The 13514-nt window shown below is 27.7% G+C and overlaps 1 protein-coding gene and 1 non-coding gene across 2 annotated transcripts; both read left to right on the top strand.

Annotated features, from left to right (window-relative positions):
• Positions 1-387: 387 nt before the first annotated feature.
• On the top strand, positions 388-493 carry LOC140893978 (small nucleolar RNA R71). The gene has a single exon (XR_012153536.1). It is a non-coding gene; the product is annotated as a small nucleolar RNA R71 (small nucleolar RNA).
• Positions 494-2850: 2357 nt separating this feature from the next.
• LOC140888497 (cytochrome P450 71A3-like) lies at positions 2851-4606 on the top strand. Its single transcript, XM_073296185.1, is given in 3 exon segments — positions 2851-3732; positions 4120-4125; positions 4127-4606. Coding segments are annotated over 3 exon segments (1368 nt in total).
• The last annotated feature ends 8908 nt before the right edge of the window (positions 4607-13514 follow it).

The raw sequence follows: 13514 nt of genomic DNA, 5'->3' as shown, positions 1-13514 counted from the left end.
CCTCGATAATTGTTGTAATTCCTATTGTTCACATATTGAGCTTGCTCCACACTCTCAAATCCATCAGCAGAATTTACGGCAGTCGTCACTGATGTTGTCTCAGTAGAACTTTGATTCCCTTTGGTCAGTGCAGCCAACTGCGTAGAAATAGTAGCCATCTGAGCAGTCAAAGCGGTGAATGCATCAACCTCATGAATTCCAGCAGGCTTTCTTATGGCAGATCTCTCACTCGGCCACTGATAACTGTTAACAGTCATTTGCTCAAGCATCTCATAAGCCTGTTCAGAAAATTTAGAAAATATTGAACCTCCAGTTGCAGCATCCACAGAAATTCTCGTTGGGCCATTCAAACCATTGTAGAATAATTCGATCTGTTCCCAATCTGGAAAATTATGGTTTGGACACTTTCTAAGCAACTCCTTGTACCTCTCCCAGGCTTCATACAACTGCTCAAAATCTTGTTGTTTAAATGTAGTGATCTCTATTTTCAACTGAGCCGACTTAGCAGGTGGGAAATACTTAGCCAGAAATTTGGAAGTCATATCATCCCATGTAGTGATACTCCCAAGGTAGTGATTGCAACCAACTACGAGCATTGTCCCTAAGAGAGAACGGGAACAATCGTAGTTTGATGGTGTCCTCAGTAACACCATGAATCTTTACTGTGTCAGCAATCTCCAGAAAAGTACGCAGGTGCAAATTTGGATCTTCAGTAGCTGCACCCCTGAACTGATTTTGATGCACCATATTAATCAAAGCTGGCTTCAACTCAAAATTATTTTCTGTGATATTCTGTCTAGCTATCCCAGAATAATGAGTATTGATCACCGGTCGAAAATGATCTCTGATCGGCACCGGGGCATTATTGACAACTCTTTCTCTTTTTCTTTCTTCAGCCATTAGTTGCAAATCTTCTCTTCTATCCTTTCTCAAAGCTTTAGCAATTTTCTCGATTTTCGGATCAAAGAGCAGTGAGTCGTAACTTTGGCTTTTTTGCATAAACTGCATAGACATGAAAGATTTAACATTAGAACCAACAAAATTAAATAAAATGCTCTAAATCAAAATTAAGACTAATTAGCACAATTTAATATAAATCAAATAAAATTCACTCCCCGGCAACGGCGCCAAAAACTTGTTGCGTGTTTTTCGCTTGCAAGCACACGATGTCAAGTTATAATATAGGAATTAAGTCCAAGTCGATCCCACGAAGAATGAATAAATGATATTATAATAAATATTTGCGACTAATCAAATCCTAATCCTATGTAGAGCTACGAAAATGGGTTGATTTTTATAAAACTAAAATTTGCAAGAAATAATATTAAATAACCACGAATTCACGAGATGAAAATTCAATAAGCGATGAATGCTAGAGGTTCGAATTCACTTGACTGTCCACACAATTTATTTCTAATGATTGTTCAATTATCAATTCTTCTAGTTTATTAGCCAAGAATCCCTATTATTTTCTACTACCTCTCTCGAGTGTCAAGCAGAAATTCGTATTCAATAGCAAACTCAATATGTCTATCTAAGTTCAACTATTAAATCCGGTAAATGGCACGAGAATTCTTCTAACGACTTCTATGGAGTTATATGCCTCTCGAATAATATAAACACCAAAGATGTATTTTCCTATGTCGTATTCAAAATCTCCTCTCTCAAGTGATAGATTCTAAATAAAATATCATTCAATCTATGGCCAGTAAATTGAAAGCATTAAGAGCAGGAAAACACAAATAAACTGTGCGAAGAAATTTAAATATATAAATCAAAATATGTCAATCATGGTTTCCAGTAAAGATTCGTCTACCTCTAGACTAAGAAATTAGTTCATAACGCAATTCAGAATCAAATAACACGTGTTTTTCCAACAATCCATAAAACTCAAAAAATAGAGTTCAAAGAGAAACAAGAACGAATTAGAATGAAGCTTCTCCGTAGCCGGATGCCGCCGTCTTCCGTCTTCGTGTCGGTTTCTTGAGCTCTTGTGCACTTTCAATCTCTCAATAGCCGTCCTATAGCTCTGAAAAACTCTCCAAACCCTTGTATCCTCCAAAATAAGTCATATAATCCTTTTTAAAACTCGATCAAGACTTTCCAAAATTCTGGACACTGCGCAGCGCGGGTGCGCTCTCCATCCCATGACAGCGCGGGTGCGCTGCTGAATGGGCGCGGGGGCGCCATACGGTACCACAATTATTCGGAAATTCCTTTACAGGGCACGGGTGTGCCGGCCTTTCTTCATCTTTTCTTCTTTAATTTCTTATTCCATCATTTTTTTACTTCATTTTCTCAACAAAAATTGATTGTCACCTAAATTCCTGCAAATACACAAATGACAAGAAAATACGCATAACATCACTCAAAAAAAAAAAACAAAAGCCAGGCTAATTTATATAAAATATAAGTGCAAAAATTGCACTTATCAATATACAACTAAGGCACCATTTGGTTCGAGGATATGATAAATAATACTTGGATAAGTAATATAATGTAATATAAAATAAATAGAAAATGATAGTTAATTTAGTATTTGATTTGATTAATAGATTATAGTTTATTTGATTTGATTGATTGAATTTTATATTAAAAATATAAATTACCATTTTGTTCTTTTAAAAATAAATAAAATATGAATAATATTATTTATAAGGGTAATATAGTAATTTAAATTCAATGATTTGTTTGATGTAAGATAAATGATTAATGATTTGATTGATGTAAAATAAATAATTAATAGATGGATAAATAATATGACGAGAAGAACGTGAGATTGGATAGGATAAGTTGTACAAGTACTAATTGTACTGGTACCAAACGGTACCTTAGAACACAAGAAAGCAAATGGTGATTTTCTCCTCCTTCATAGTCCCTCTTTTCTCCACCATAATTTTCTTCATAATATTCCTCTACAAATGGAGATATAACACAGCTTCAAAGCCCAGAAAAACCCTACCACCATCGCCAAGAAAGCTTCCGATTATCGGTAACCTCCACCAGGTCACCTCCCACCCCCACCGCTTCTTCCATTCCTTATCCAAACGCTACGGCCCGCTGCTTATGGTTCACTTCGGCAGCACACCGGTGCTAGTCGCCTCTTCGGCCGACGCAGCACGCAAGATCATGAAAAACCAGGACTTGATCTTCGCGAGCAGGCCGAAAATAGCAGTCGTTGAGAAGATGGTTTATGGAGCCAAGGATGTGGCGTTTGCCCCGTATAGCAAATATTGGAGGCAGATGAGAAGCATATGTGTGCTTCATCTTCTTAGCAACAAAAAGGTTCAATCTTTTTGCCACGTGCGAGAAGAGGAAACCTCCGCTATGATCGAAAGGTTCAGGGAATCGGGATCCTCTGCTGTAGACTTTAGTGCCATGTTTTCATCCCTCACCAATGATGTGTTGTGCAGGGTGGTGTTGGGGAAGAAATATGGGCAGTTTAAGGATTTTATTAGGCGGGCTACGGAGGTCATCGGTACCCCGAATATAGGGGATTACTTCCCTTGGCTTGCATGGATCAATAAAATAAATGGATTTGATTCTAAAGTTGATAATGTGTGTAAGGATTTTGATGATTTTTTGGTGAGTGTGATAAAGAATCATAGAGATGAGGAAGAGCAAGGGAAAAAGAACGAGGGGTCCAACTTTGTGGAAATATTTCTTGAATTTCAGAGAGACAACAAGGATACCTCTCCTATTGAAGATGAAGCTTTGAAAGCTCTCCTTATGGTAAGTACATCAATATATAAATCCCACAGAACTTTTGGCTTAATTAATAATTAGTTGTTTATTTGATTTTGCACAATTTTTAGGACATATGTTTGTTGGAGGAACTATTTGATTCACTAGCTACTTTGAAAACTTTTTTGCATGCATGAATGGTGTTTTGAAGGTTTTATGATTGAAATTTTGGCTTAATTAATAATTACTTGTATGTTTATTTGATTTTGCACAATTTTTAGGACATCATTAATGTTGGAGGAACTATTTGATTCACTAGCTACTTTGAAAACTTTTTTGCATGCATGAATGGTGTTTTGAAGGTTTTATGAATGTTGATTTAATTAATAATTACTTGTATGTTTATTTGATTCACTACTTTGAATTGATATATAGGACATGTTTTGTTGGAGGAACTGATACATCACAAACCCTTTTAGAGTGGACGCTTGCTGAGCTCTTAAAACATCCAAAAGTCATGAAAAAACTGCAGAAGGAAATAGGGCAAATAGCCTCAACAAAACAAGACATCACGGAAGATGACCTAGAAAACATGCATTATCTAAAAGCCGTGATGAAAGAAAGCCTAAGGCTCCACCCTCCAATCCCATTACTCATCCCACGAGTGGCGTCCGTCGACACCAACGTACTAGGGTACGATGTCGCAGCAGGCACACAAGTTTTCATCAGCGCGTGGACCATCGGAAGAGACCCTTCGCTGTGGAAAGATCCCGAAGAGTTCGACCCGAAGAGGTTCTTCGAAACGAGCATCGACTTCAGAGGGTTTCATTTCGAGTTTACTCCAATATTTGGTGTTGGTCGAAGAGGGTGCCCTGGTGTCGCATCCGCCATACATCTTGAGGTTTTTTATGTCATTCTATAGATTTATTAAATGCATATTTAATTTGTCACTATTTATTTATTATAGGTAAAATTAATTGTTAATATTTAATTCATGTCCTAAAATTAAAGTTTAGTTGTTAATTTACATTTTTATTAGTTGTGAATTTGCATTTTTATCCTCATTACAATTCATTTAATGATTAATTTTTTGTCATTTTCAAGACTTTTTGAGGTTTTTTATGTCATTCTATAGATTTATTAAATGCATATTTAATTTGTCACTATTTATTTATTCTAGGTAAAATTAATTGTTAATATTTAATTCATGTCCCTATTTATTTATTCTAGGTAAAATTAATTGTTAATATTTAATTCATGTCCTAAAATTAAAGTTTAGTTGTTAATTTACATTTTTATTAGTTGTGAATTTACATTTTTATCCTCATTACAATTCATTTAATGATTAATTTTTTTGTCATTTTCAAGACTTTTTGAGGTTTTTTATGTCATTCTATAGATTTATTAAATTCATATTTAATTTGTTACTATTTATTTATTCTAGGTAAAATTAATTGTTAATATTTAATTCATGTCCTAAATTAAAGTTTAGTTGTTAATTTACATTTTTATCATCATTTTAATTCATTTAATAGTTAATTTTTTGTCATTTCCAAAATTTTTTGAGGTTTTTGAGATCATTCTATAAATTTATTCAATGCGTATTTAATTTGCATGTCACTATTTATTTATTATAATTCATGTCCTAAAATTAAAGTTTTATTTTTATTCTCAATTTATTTCATTTAATGGTTAATTTTTTGTCATTCCAAATACTTTTTGAATTTTTTTATGTCATTTTGTAGTTTTATTCAATTAGTATTTAATTATGACTATTTATTTATTATAGGTAAAATTAATTGCTAATATTTAATTCATATCCTAAAATTATTTTTTATTTATATCCTCAATTTTATTTCATTTAATGGTTAATTTTTTGAAATTTTCAAGGTGTTTTGAGGTTTTGTTTTTGTCATTTTGTAGTTTTATTTAGTGAGTATTTAATTTGTATCTATTTATTTATTCTTAGTAAACATAATTGCTAATATTTAACCTATTTCCTAAAATTAAAGTTTTATTAATTAAAAGCTATATTAAAAAAAATTCTCTACATCAAAGAAATTTATTAATTTTGTGAAATTATTTTCAACATTTATCTTCAACGCTATGCTTTTAGTCTTCATTCTTCTAACATAATATTTTTATTATTAAACTTTTAAACAAATAACAAATTAAATCAAATCATTAATTTTAATCATCTGATTCAAAACAAGTAGAATCATATCATAATCATAAATCGATATTGTATTCTTACTTATATAGGAAACGTATCTCATACTTTATTCAATCAATTCGTTTATTTTTTGGAATTTGGTAATTTAACTAAAAATTCTTGTATTCCTGTTTTTAGGAAGAATAACTATAAAATTAAAAATGATGCATAACTAAGTAATATCTTAGAAAACTTTGGGGACCAAAACTATTTCAGTGATAAACTAAAAGTGTAATCAACAACATTTATACTTTTTATCGAATCGAAGGTAAACAAATATTCATGTTGATGTTTGAACTATAGTATAATACTTATTATTATTATTAATAATAATAATAATAATAATAATAATAATAATAATATATATATATATATAACTGAAAATTTATCTATATCTATATCTATATCTATATATATATATATATATATCTATATAAAAGTAGCACTTTATTTATGAATTTAATAATTAGTTTTGTCATTTTTAAGGTTTTTGAAGTTTTTTAATCATTATATAGTTTTGTTCAATGAGTATTTTATTTGTATATATCTATGTATTTATTGTAGATAAAATTAATTGCTAATATTTAATTCATGTTCGAAACGAAAGTTTTATCAATTGAAAGCTATATTTTTTATTTGTCTATAAATCTAAAAAAATTATTTTTTTACCTTACTTTCAAGTTTTTTCTTCATCGCTATGTTTTTAGTCTTTTAAATTTTTAACATAATTTAGTATTAAACTTTTAGAAAACAAAAAATTTCAATCGAGTTATTAACTTTTATCGACTTGTTCAAAGTAAATAAAATCATATCATAAATCGAGATTTTATTTCACTTGTATTAGAAATGTATTACCCTCTTTGATTCAATCAATTAGTTTATTTTTTGCATTTGGTAAGCTAACAAAAATCTTTGGAATTCCATTTTTTAAGAAGGGGGACTACAAAAATAATGGTGATAACTAACTATGTAATCCTTTAAAAAAAATTTGGGATTAAAAATATTTTAGTGTTGAACTAAAAGTGTAATCAACACTGATATTTTTTTGTCCAAATTAGAAAATATATAATTATAACCAACTTTCATGTTGATGTTTGAACTACATTATAATATAATATTTATCTATATAAAATTGGTTATTTATTTATGAATTTACAGTTTTGTATTTATTTTATTCATTTAATGACTAACTTCTTGTCATTCTCAAGGTTATTTTATGTCATTTTGTAGCTTTTTCAATGATTATTAAATTTATGTCTATTTATTTATTTATGTGAATTAATTATTAATATTTAATTCATGTTCTAAAGTTAAACTTTTATTAATTGAAAGCTATTTTAATCTAAAAAATATATATTAATTTTACAACTTACTTTCGACATTTATCATCATCGCTATGTTTTAGTCTTCTAAACTTTTTAACATAATATTTTGGTCATTATAGTTTCGCGAAAAAAATAAATTGAATCATTAATTTAGTCATCTGGTTCAAGACAAGTAAATCAAATCATAAATAATTGAGACTATATTTCACATATAAATGAAAGATATTCTCATATTTTATTCAATCAATTCGTTTTAATTCATTTATTTTTTTTTAATTCAGTAATCTAACTAAAATTTTTGGTATTTTAGATTGTAGGAATAATATTATAAAACTAATGGTGATTACTATGTAATCTAACTATGATAGTTTACTGAAAAAAAATATTGCAATATTTGAAGAAATAAAAAAAGTTTACCTTGATTATTGCATATTATATGTATATGATTTTTCAGAAAAAGGAAAAAAAAAAAGACAAAAAAAAAAAAGACATTTACATATTAATATTTTTGATTTTAAAATAAGATTATGACAAAATTATGAAATAATTATGTTTATCATTAATTAAATAAATAATTGTATGAATAAATTAATTTTTTGGCATAAATTTGCTAATACTTTAACATAAGAGTTTATGTTAGAAAAATTTATTTTGTATTGTATTTTTGTTAGGACATTAATTATTTTATATGCTAAATATTATTCAATGTACGTATATTAAATTTGATTTTCAAAGCTAACGAAACAAAGTTATTCAATACGCTAAAAAATATACACAAAATTGTGAATGTATTATGCATGAGTAAAAAACTTGAAAATCAAAGCAAGTCATATAAACATCATGTTTTATCAGACGTAAAAAATATATATGATTTAGATACACTTTATTCATAGAAGATTAAATTTTATCTTCAACTAAAACTTTAAATTAAAAAATTATTATTATTTTTCACTATCTTTTTAAATTTTAGGTTTTGGTCACTAAGTTTTCAAAATTTATTTTTTGTATGCTAAATTTTATTTTAATCTATTTATACCTAATTGTTGTGGTGACACTGGAAAATACTTTATTTTGCATCGAAAAATACTGACATGAGCATTATAATAATGATGCAACTTAAAAATTTATTGACTTATTAGATGTCACGTCAACAATTGGATTAAAAATAGTCAAAATTAAAAGTTAGTGTATTAAAACTTAAATTTGACAAATCAATTGACTAAAAGTCAAAATGTGATGTGTTAATGGAACTAAAAAAATTATTTTTTTTAAATAAATTATTGTTTTAACTTTCAAATAAATTACTGTTTTAACTTATAAATCAATAGAAGTAAAATTATTATTTAACAGATATTACTTTTGTTGAAGTGCAATAACTATTCATACTGAGAAGAACAATCGAAACATGATGTTTGAGATACAACATAGTTAAAAATATTGGATTAGTGTTATTACCAATGACTATAATTATTGAAAATGAAATAAGCATTCGGCCATACAATATGTATCAAAGTGAAGGTCATGACTTCGATTCACATTGATTGCGAGCATAATTATTGGGAAGGAGATTATTGGGTACAATAATTATTTTTTTGCTATGTAAAACAATCACAATGTAGTGTTTGAAATGTTACACGTATTAAAATATTTGAATTGCACAATTATATATAAACTATATATAGTTTTTAATAAAATACAAACGCTCAATCTTACGGTTTATAAAAAATCAATGTATTTTTTTACATTTCTCGACAAATATACGTACATATGTTATTGTTTTAAAGTCATTAATTAAAAAAATAAATTAAATCCAAGGTATAAAACATAAAAGTATCGATTAGATACCACAAATCGATCGTAAAGAGAAAAAATTAAAGACATAATGTTCTCACTTCAATAACTAATTAGAGATCAAATCATTATAACCAAAGTTTGAAATTGATAGTAAAATATATAACACTTAATTAAAAAAAAGCTAAGCAATCAACTAATAAAATTATTATAACATGTCACGTGCATTGAACGTGCAATTTTCTAGTGGTGACAAATATATTGGTACTATAAAAATATACTGAAATAATACATGATTGAGGAAGCTTATTATATATGATATTATTGGTCCATTATAAGAAACTAGCAAAAAAACACACACGTTTGTGTGTGAAAATTACATAAAATACAATAATTGAAAGAAAATTTTGAGTGAAAAAAGATAAAAGACATGAAATGTTTTATGTTTTTAAAGTAGTAGTGATGAACATAAGAAAGAGGTTTAAAAAATGGGATAGTGGGAATGAAATATTATTTTTTTTTATTCTTCTTGTTTTGGTTTTTTTTTTTTAAAAATTTCAATTAGTATAATTAGGGGCATTTTAGGACGTTTACATTAAAATACCAAATACAGTTACTATGAGCATCTCATCATTTATTATATATATAGTAAGAGATATTAATGAAACATCATGATGTTCTCCCGTCAACATAAAAATATTACCAGGATCCCAAAAATGATATATATTATGTTCAGACATATGACATTATATTTTCTAATTTTAGAATAATCATATTTCAATAATCAACAAGTTCTCGCATGCATAACCTTCATATCTCTAATAATAAATATATAGTTAATAAAAGACAGTACTAGTAACGTCCTTGATATTGTCGAAAAATTTATTTATAATTTTTGTTTCGAAAGAGGAAGTACAACAATTTCTCTGCATGGAACCATCACCACTCACCAGTTCCAAATGTAAATTTTGGTATCGGATGTGTTACAAGTAATCGACAAATTTATTTATTTTTCAAAAGTGGCTTAAGGATATAGGATTGTGAAAGTTGACTTTTGATTATTTAATTTAGATAATAACGTTTTCATGGATTCAATATTCTAACAGGTTTGTATATCCACAAATTTAATATAATTTTTCAAAAGTGGCTTAAGGATATTAGAGGATTGTGAAAGTTGACTTTTGATTGCAATTGAGCGTTGTTATTATTTTCGCACGCTTCATTAATGATTATTTAATTTAGATAATAACGTTTTCATGGATTCAATAGTCTTAGGCTCCGTTTGGTACCGTTATTAATAATCTATGTATAAAATTATCTTGTCTAATCACACGTTTTTTTCATCATATTATTTATCCATCTATTAATTATAATTTTACATCAATCAAATCATTAATTATTTATCTTACATCAATCAAATCATTGAATTGAAATTACTATATTACCCCTCATAAATAATATTATTTATATATTTTTATTATTAAAATGATAATATGGTAATTTACCATTTTTTATATAAAATTTAATCAATCAAATCAAATAAACTATAATATATCAATCAAATCAAATCAAATATTCACTATCCTTTCTTATTTATTTTTTATTACATTACATTACTTATCTATATATTATTTATCTTATCACCCGTATCAAACTGAGCCTTAAAAGATTTTCTATCCGCAAATACTTAATTTAATAATAATAAATGTAAGGCAGAGAATGCACAAATAGGCTAGCTCGCAAATACGGAAAATGAGCAACGTTAACGATTGACTAATTGATTAAGGCCCTGTTTGGTTTCAAACGCTAGGTCAAAAAAGCATTTTTTTTAAAAAAAAAAAAGTGCTTTCTCAGCTAATAATGTGTTTGGATAACCAAATAAGTGCTTAAAAAAGTGTTTTTAAAGTCAAAATTATAGTTTTTTCAAATGCCAAAAATTATAGCAAAAAAAACATTTTTTAAAAAAAAATTATCTACCAAATCCAAACGGGATCTAAGCCAAATAAATGGGAACAAATAACATTATTTTAAAATAATAATAACTATTGTCAATAAATCCTTCCAGGTACGGAAGTGAGAGGAGTCGTCTTCTAAAATTGCTAAAATTAATTTCACAACTTTGAATATAAATGATAGAAGGATTTAAATTTAATATAGTTGATGACTTTTGATATTTAAACAAATAAAAAATTATTATTCTCTCGAAATAAAAAAGTTAGAAGATTGGATTTGAATTTGGATTTGGATGTTGATTTGAATTTGTCTATTAGATACAAGACCATATGTGAGCTAGCTAGCTTTTGACGTTCTTTGTATGAAATATTCCATGAAAATTGTGTGCTAAGATCCATGGACGTAGGGATGACAATTTACTTTGAACTCGATGTAGAATCCGATATCCGAATGGAACAGGGTATGAAGGCGTTTTTTGGACCCGATTAAATAAATAGGTAAATGAGTATGGGGATCTCGTATATGAGGATGAATGCGGATGCAATAACATCCTTCTCATACCCAACCCGATATTCGATTAAATATATATATATATATATACCTATTAATTTATATTAAAGAAATGCTAATTTAATTTGTTTTTTGTTAAATTATGTTGGTTGGATGAAACAATAAAAATTATTAGTATAAACCTACTGTTATTTGTGGATAATGATGTTGAAATAAATTATTTATAATATTTTGTTATTTCTTATATAATTCTTAGGTTACTGATTTTGTTTTATCTTTCATTTTTTTCTTATTGTTCTTTTGAAAATTTGGTATAAAAATCTGGTAAATTAAATAAGCATAGTTTTATCAAAATAATTCAAATTTGAAAAAAAATTATTTGCATGAGGTACATACGATAAATGGGGATGGGTAGGTGATATGGATATCTGATCCTCCGACGGGTATGGGGATGTGATGAAATTGAATACCCGATAGGTATGGGTATGAGTATGGGGATGAATTTAATAAATAGGTATGGTGATGAAGACATGACATCCTATCCATATCCGACTCATTGACATCCCTACATGGATTGGGAGCCAAGCAATATGTTGATATATCTTACATAAATTTATTTTATTTATGTTTTAGGAATATATATATATATATATATATATATATATATATATATCGCTTTAATTATTTGGACGTATACCAAACTCTTTTATTTTTTGGGTATACGATAATACACAATCTTTTTTTCTTTTTAATTTCCTTTTTCCCCTTTTCATGTGACATAGTTTTACCTTATTTTTAAAATAAAAAATAATTTTTTGTTAGATTAAATTATTTTATTTTGTGTTTTGATCCACTAAATAATAGGAAAAATTATTTTTTTAGTCCACTATCTTTTTTTTGGCAATTTTAGTCCTTTTCTGATGTGGCGCTGATGTGGAGCTGACGTATATAGTGTCACATAAGCATTTTCAAATAAATAAGACTAAAATTGTCAAAAATCAAAACATGCAGGACCAAAACTGAAATATGAAAACATAGAGAATCAAAATCACAAAATGACAAACATAAAAGACCAAAATTGTAGTTTTTTCCTAAATAATATTCAAATTTTCTTTTGGAAAATAACTTTCGGTCAAGTAACTTGTCTTTTTTTTTTAATTTCGTTTTGATTCACTAATTTTTCAAATTTTTGTCTTAGTACAAAAACTTCTAGATTTTGATTATTTTTGGTTAATCTAACACTGAAATGTTCAATTTTAGTCGGAAAACAATTAATTAAACAATGACTAAAACTGACATGACCAACAATTTAATAAAAAAAATTCAAAAAAATAAAACAAACATTACAAGTTTTATGCATTCCATCCCAGAAAACTCAACTATATATTGTGACACCGAAATTACTTTAACCACCACCTAATCAGTGTTTTCTCGCAAAAATTGAATATTCCGGAATATGAACAAATTAAAGCTAAAAAAAACAAGTTACTAGCTAAAAAAAAATAAAAAATAAAAATCCTGTTGCTTTTTAGCAGTAACTTTAATTTATTTTGTTTTTAGTTCTAGTGTGTCCAGGGATGTATACGAGCCGAACTTTTGAATGTTCAAGCTCGATTCATTTATAACCGAGCCGAGCCCAAACTTATTTAACGAATATATTCATGACTCACGAGCTTATTCGAGCTTTTATCGAGCCTAAACGAACTTAATATATTTAAACTATAAATTTAAATATTCATTAAATTAATTAAAAACTAAATTATATATTTGAAAAAAATATAATATTATTATTAAAATTTGTAATTTTATTCTAATAAATTTTTATAAATTTTTCAATATTTTTCATAAGTAAAGTTTAAATTTATAAATTAAATATCAATAATATTATTTTTTCGTCTAAGAGATGGCTTACGAGCTTGTTAACGAGCCTGTTCACGAGCTAACGAGCCTGTTCACGAGCATGTTCACGAGCTAACGAGCCGAATATTGTAAAGCTCGAGCTTGGTTCGTATGTCTTAACGAGTCTCATTAAACGAGCT

Source organism: Henckelia pumila, chromosome 3 (genome assembly GCF_033568475.1).
Source record: "Henckelia pumila isolate YLH828 chromosome 3, ASM3356847v2, whole genome shotgun sequence".
Taxonomy (NCBI): domain Eukaryota; kingdom Viridiplantae; phylum Streptophyta; class Magnoliopsida; order Lamiales; family Gesneriaceae; genus Henckelia; species Henckelia pumila.
Note: the sequence above shows the minus strand (reverse complement) of the source record. Positions and strands in the feature narration are given on the sequence as shown.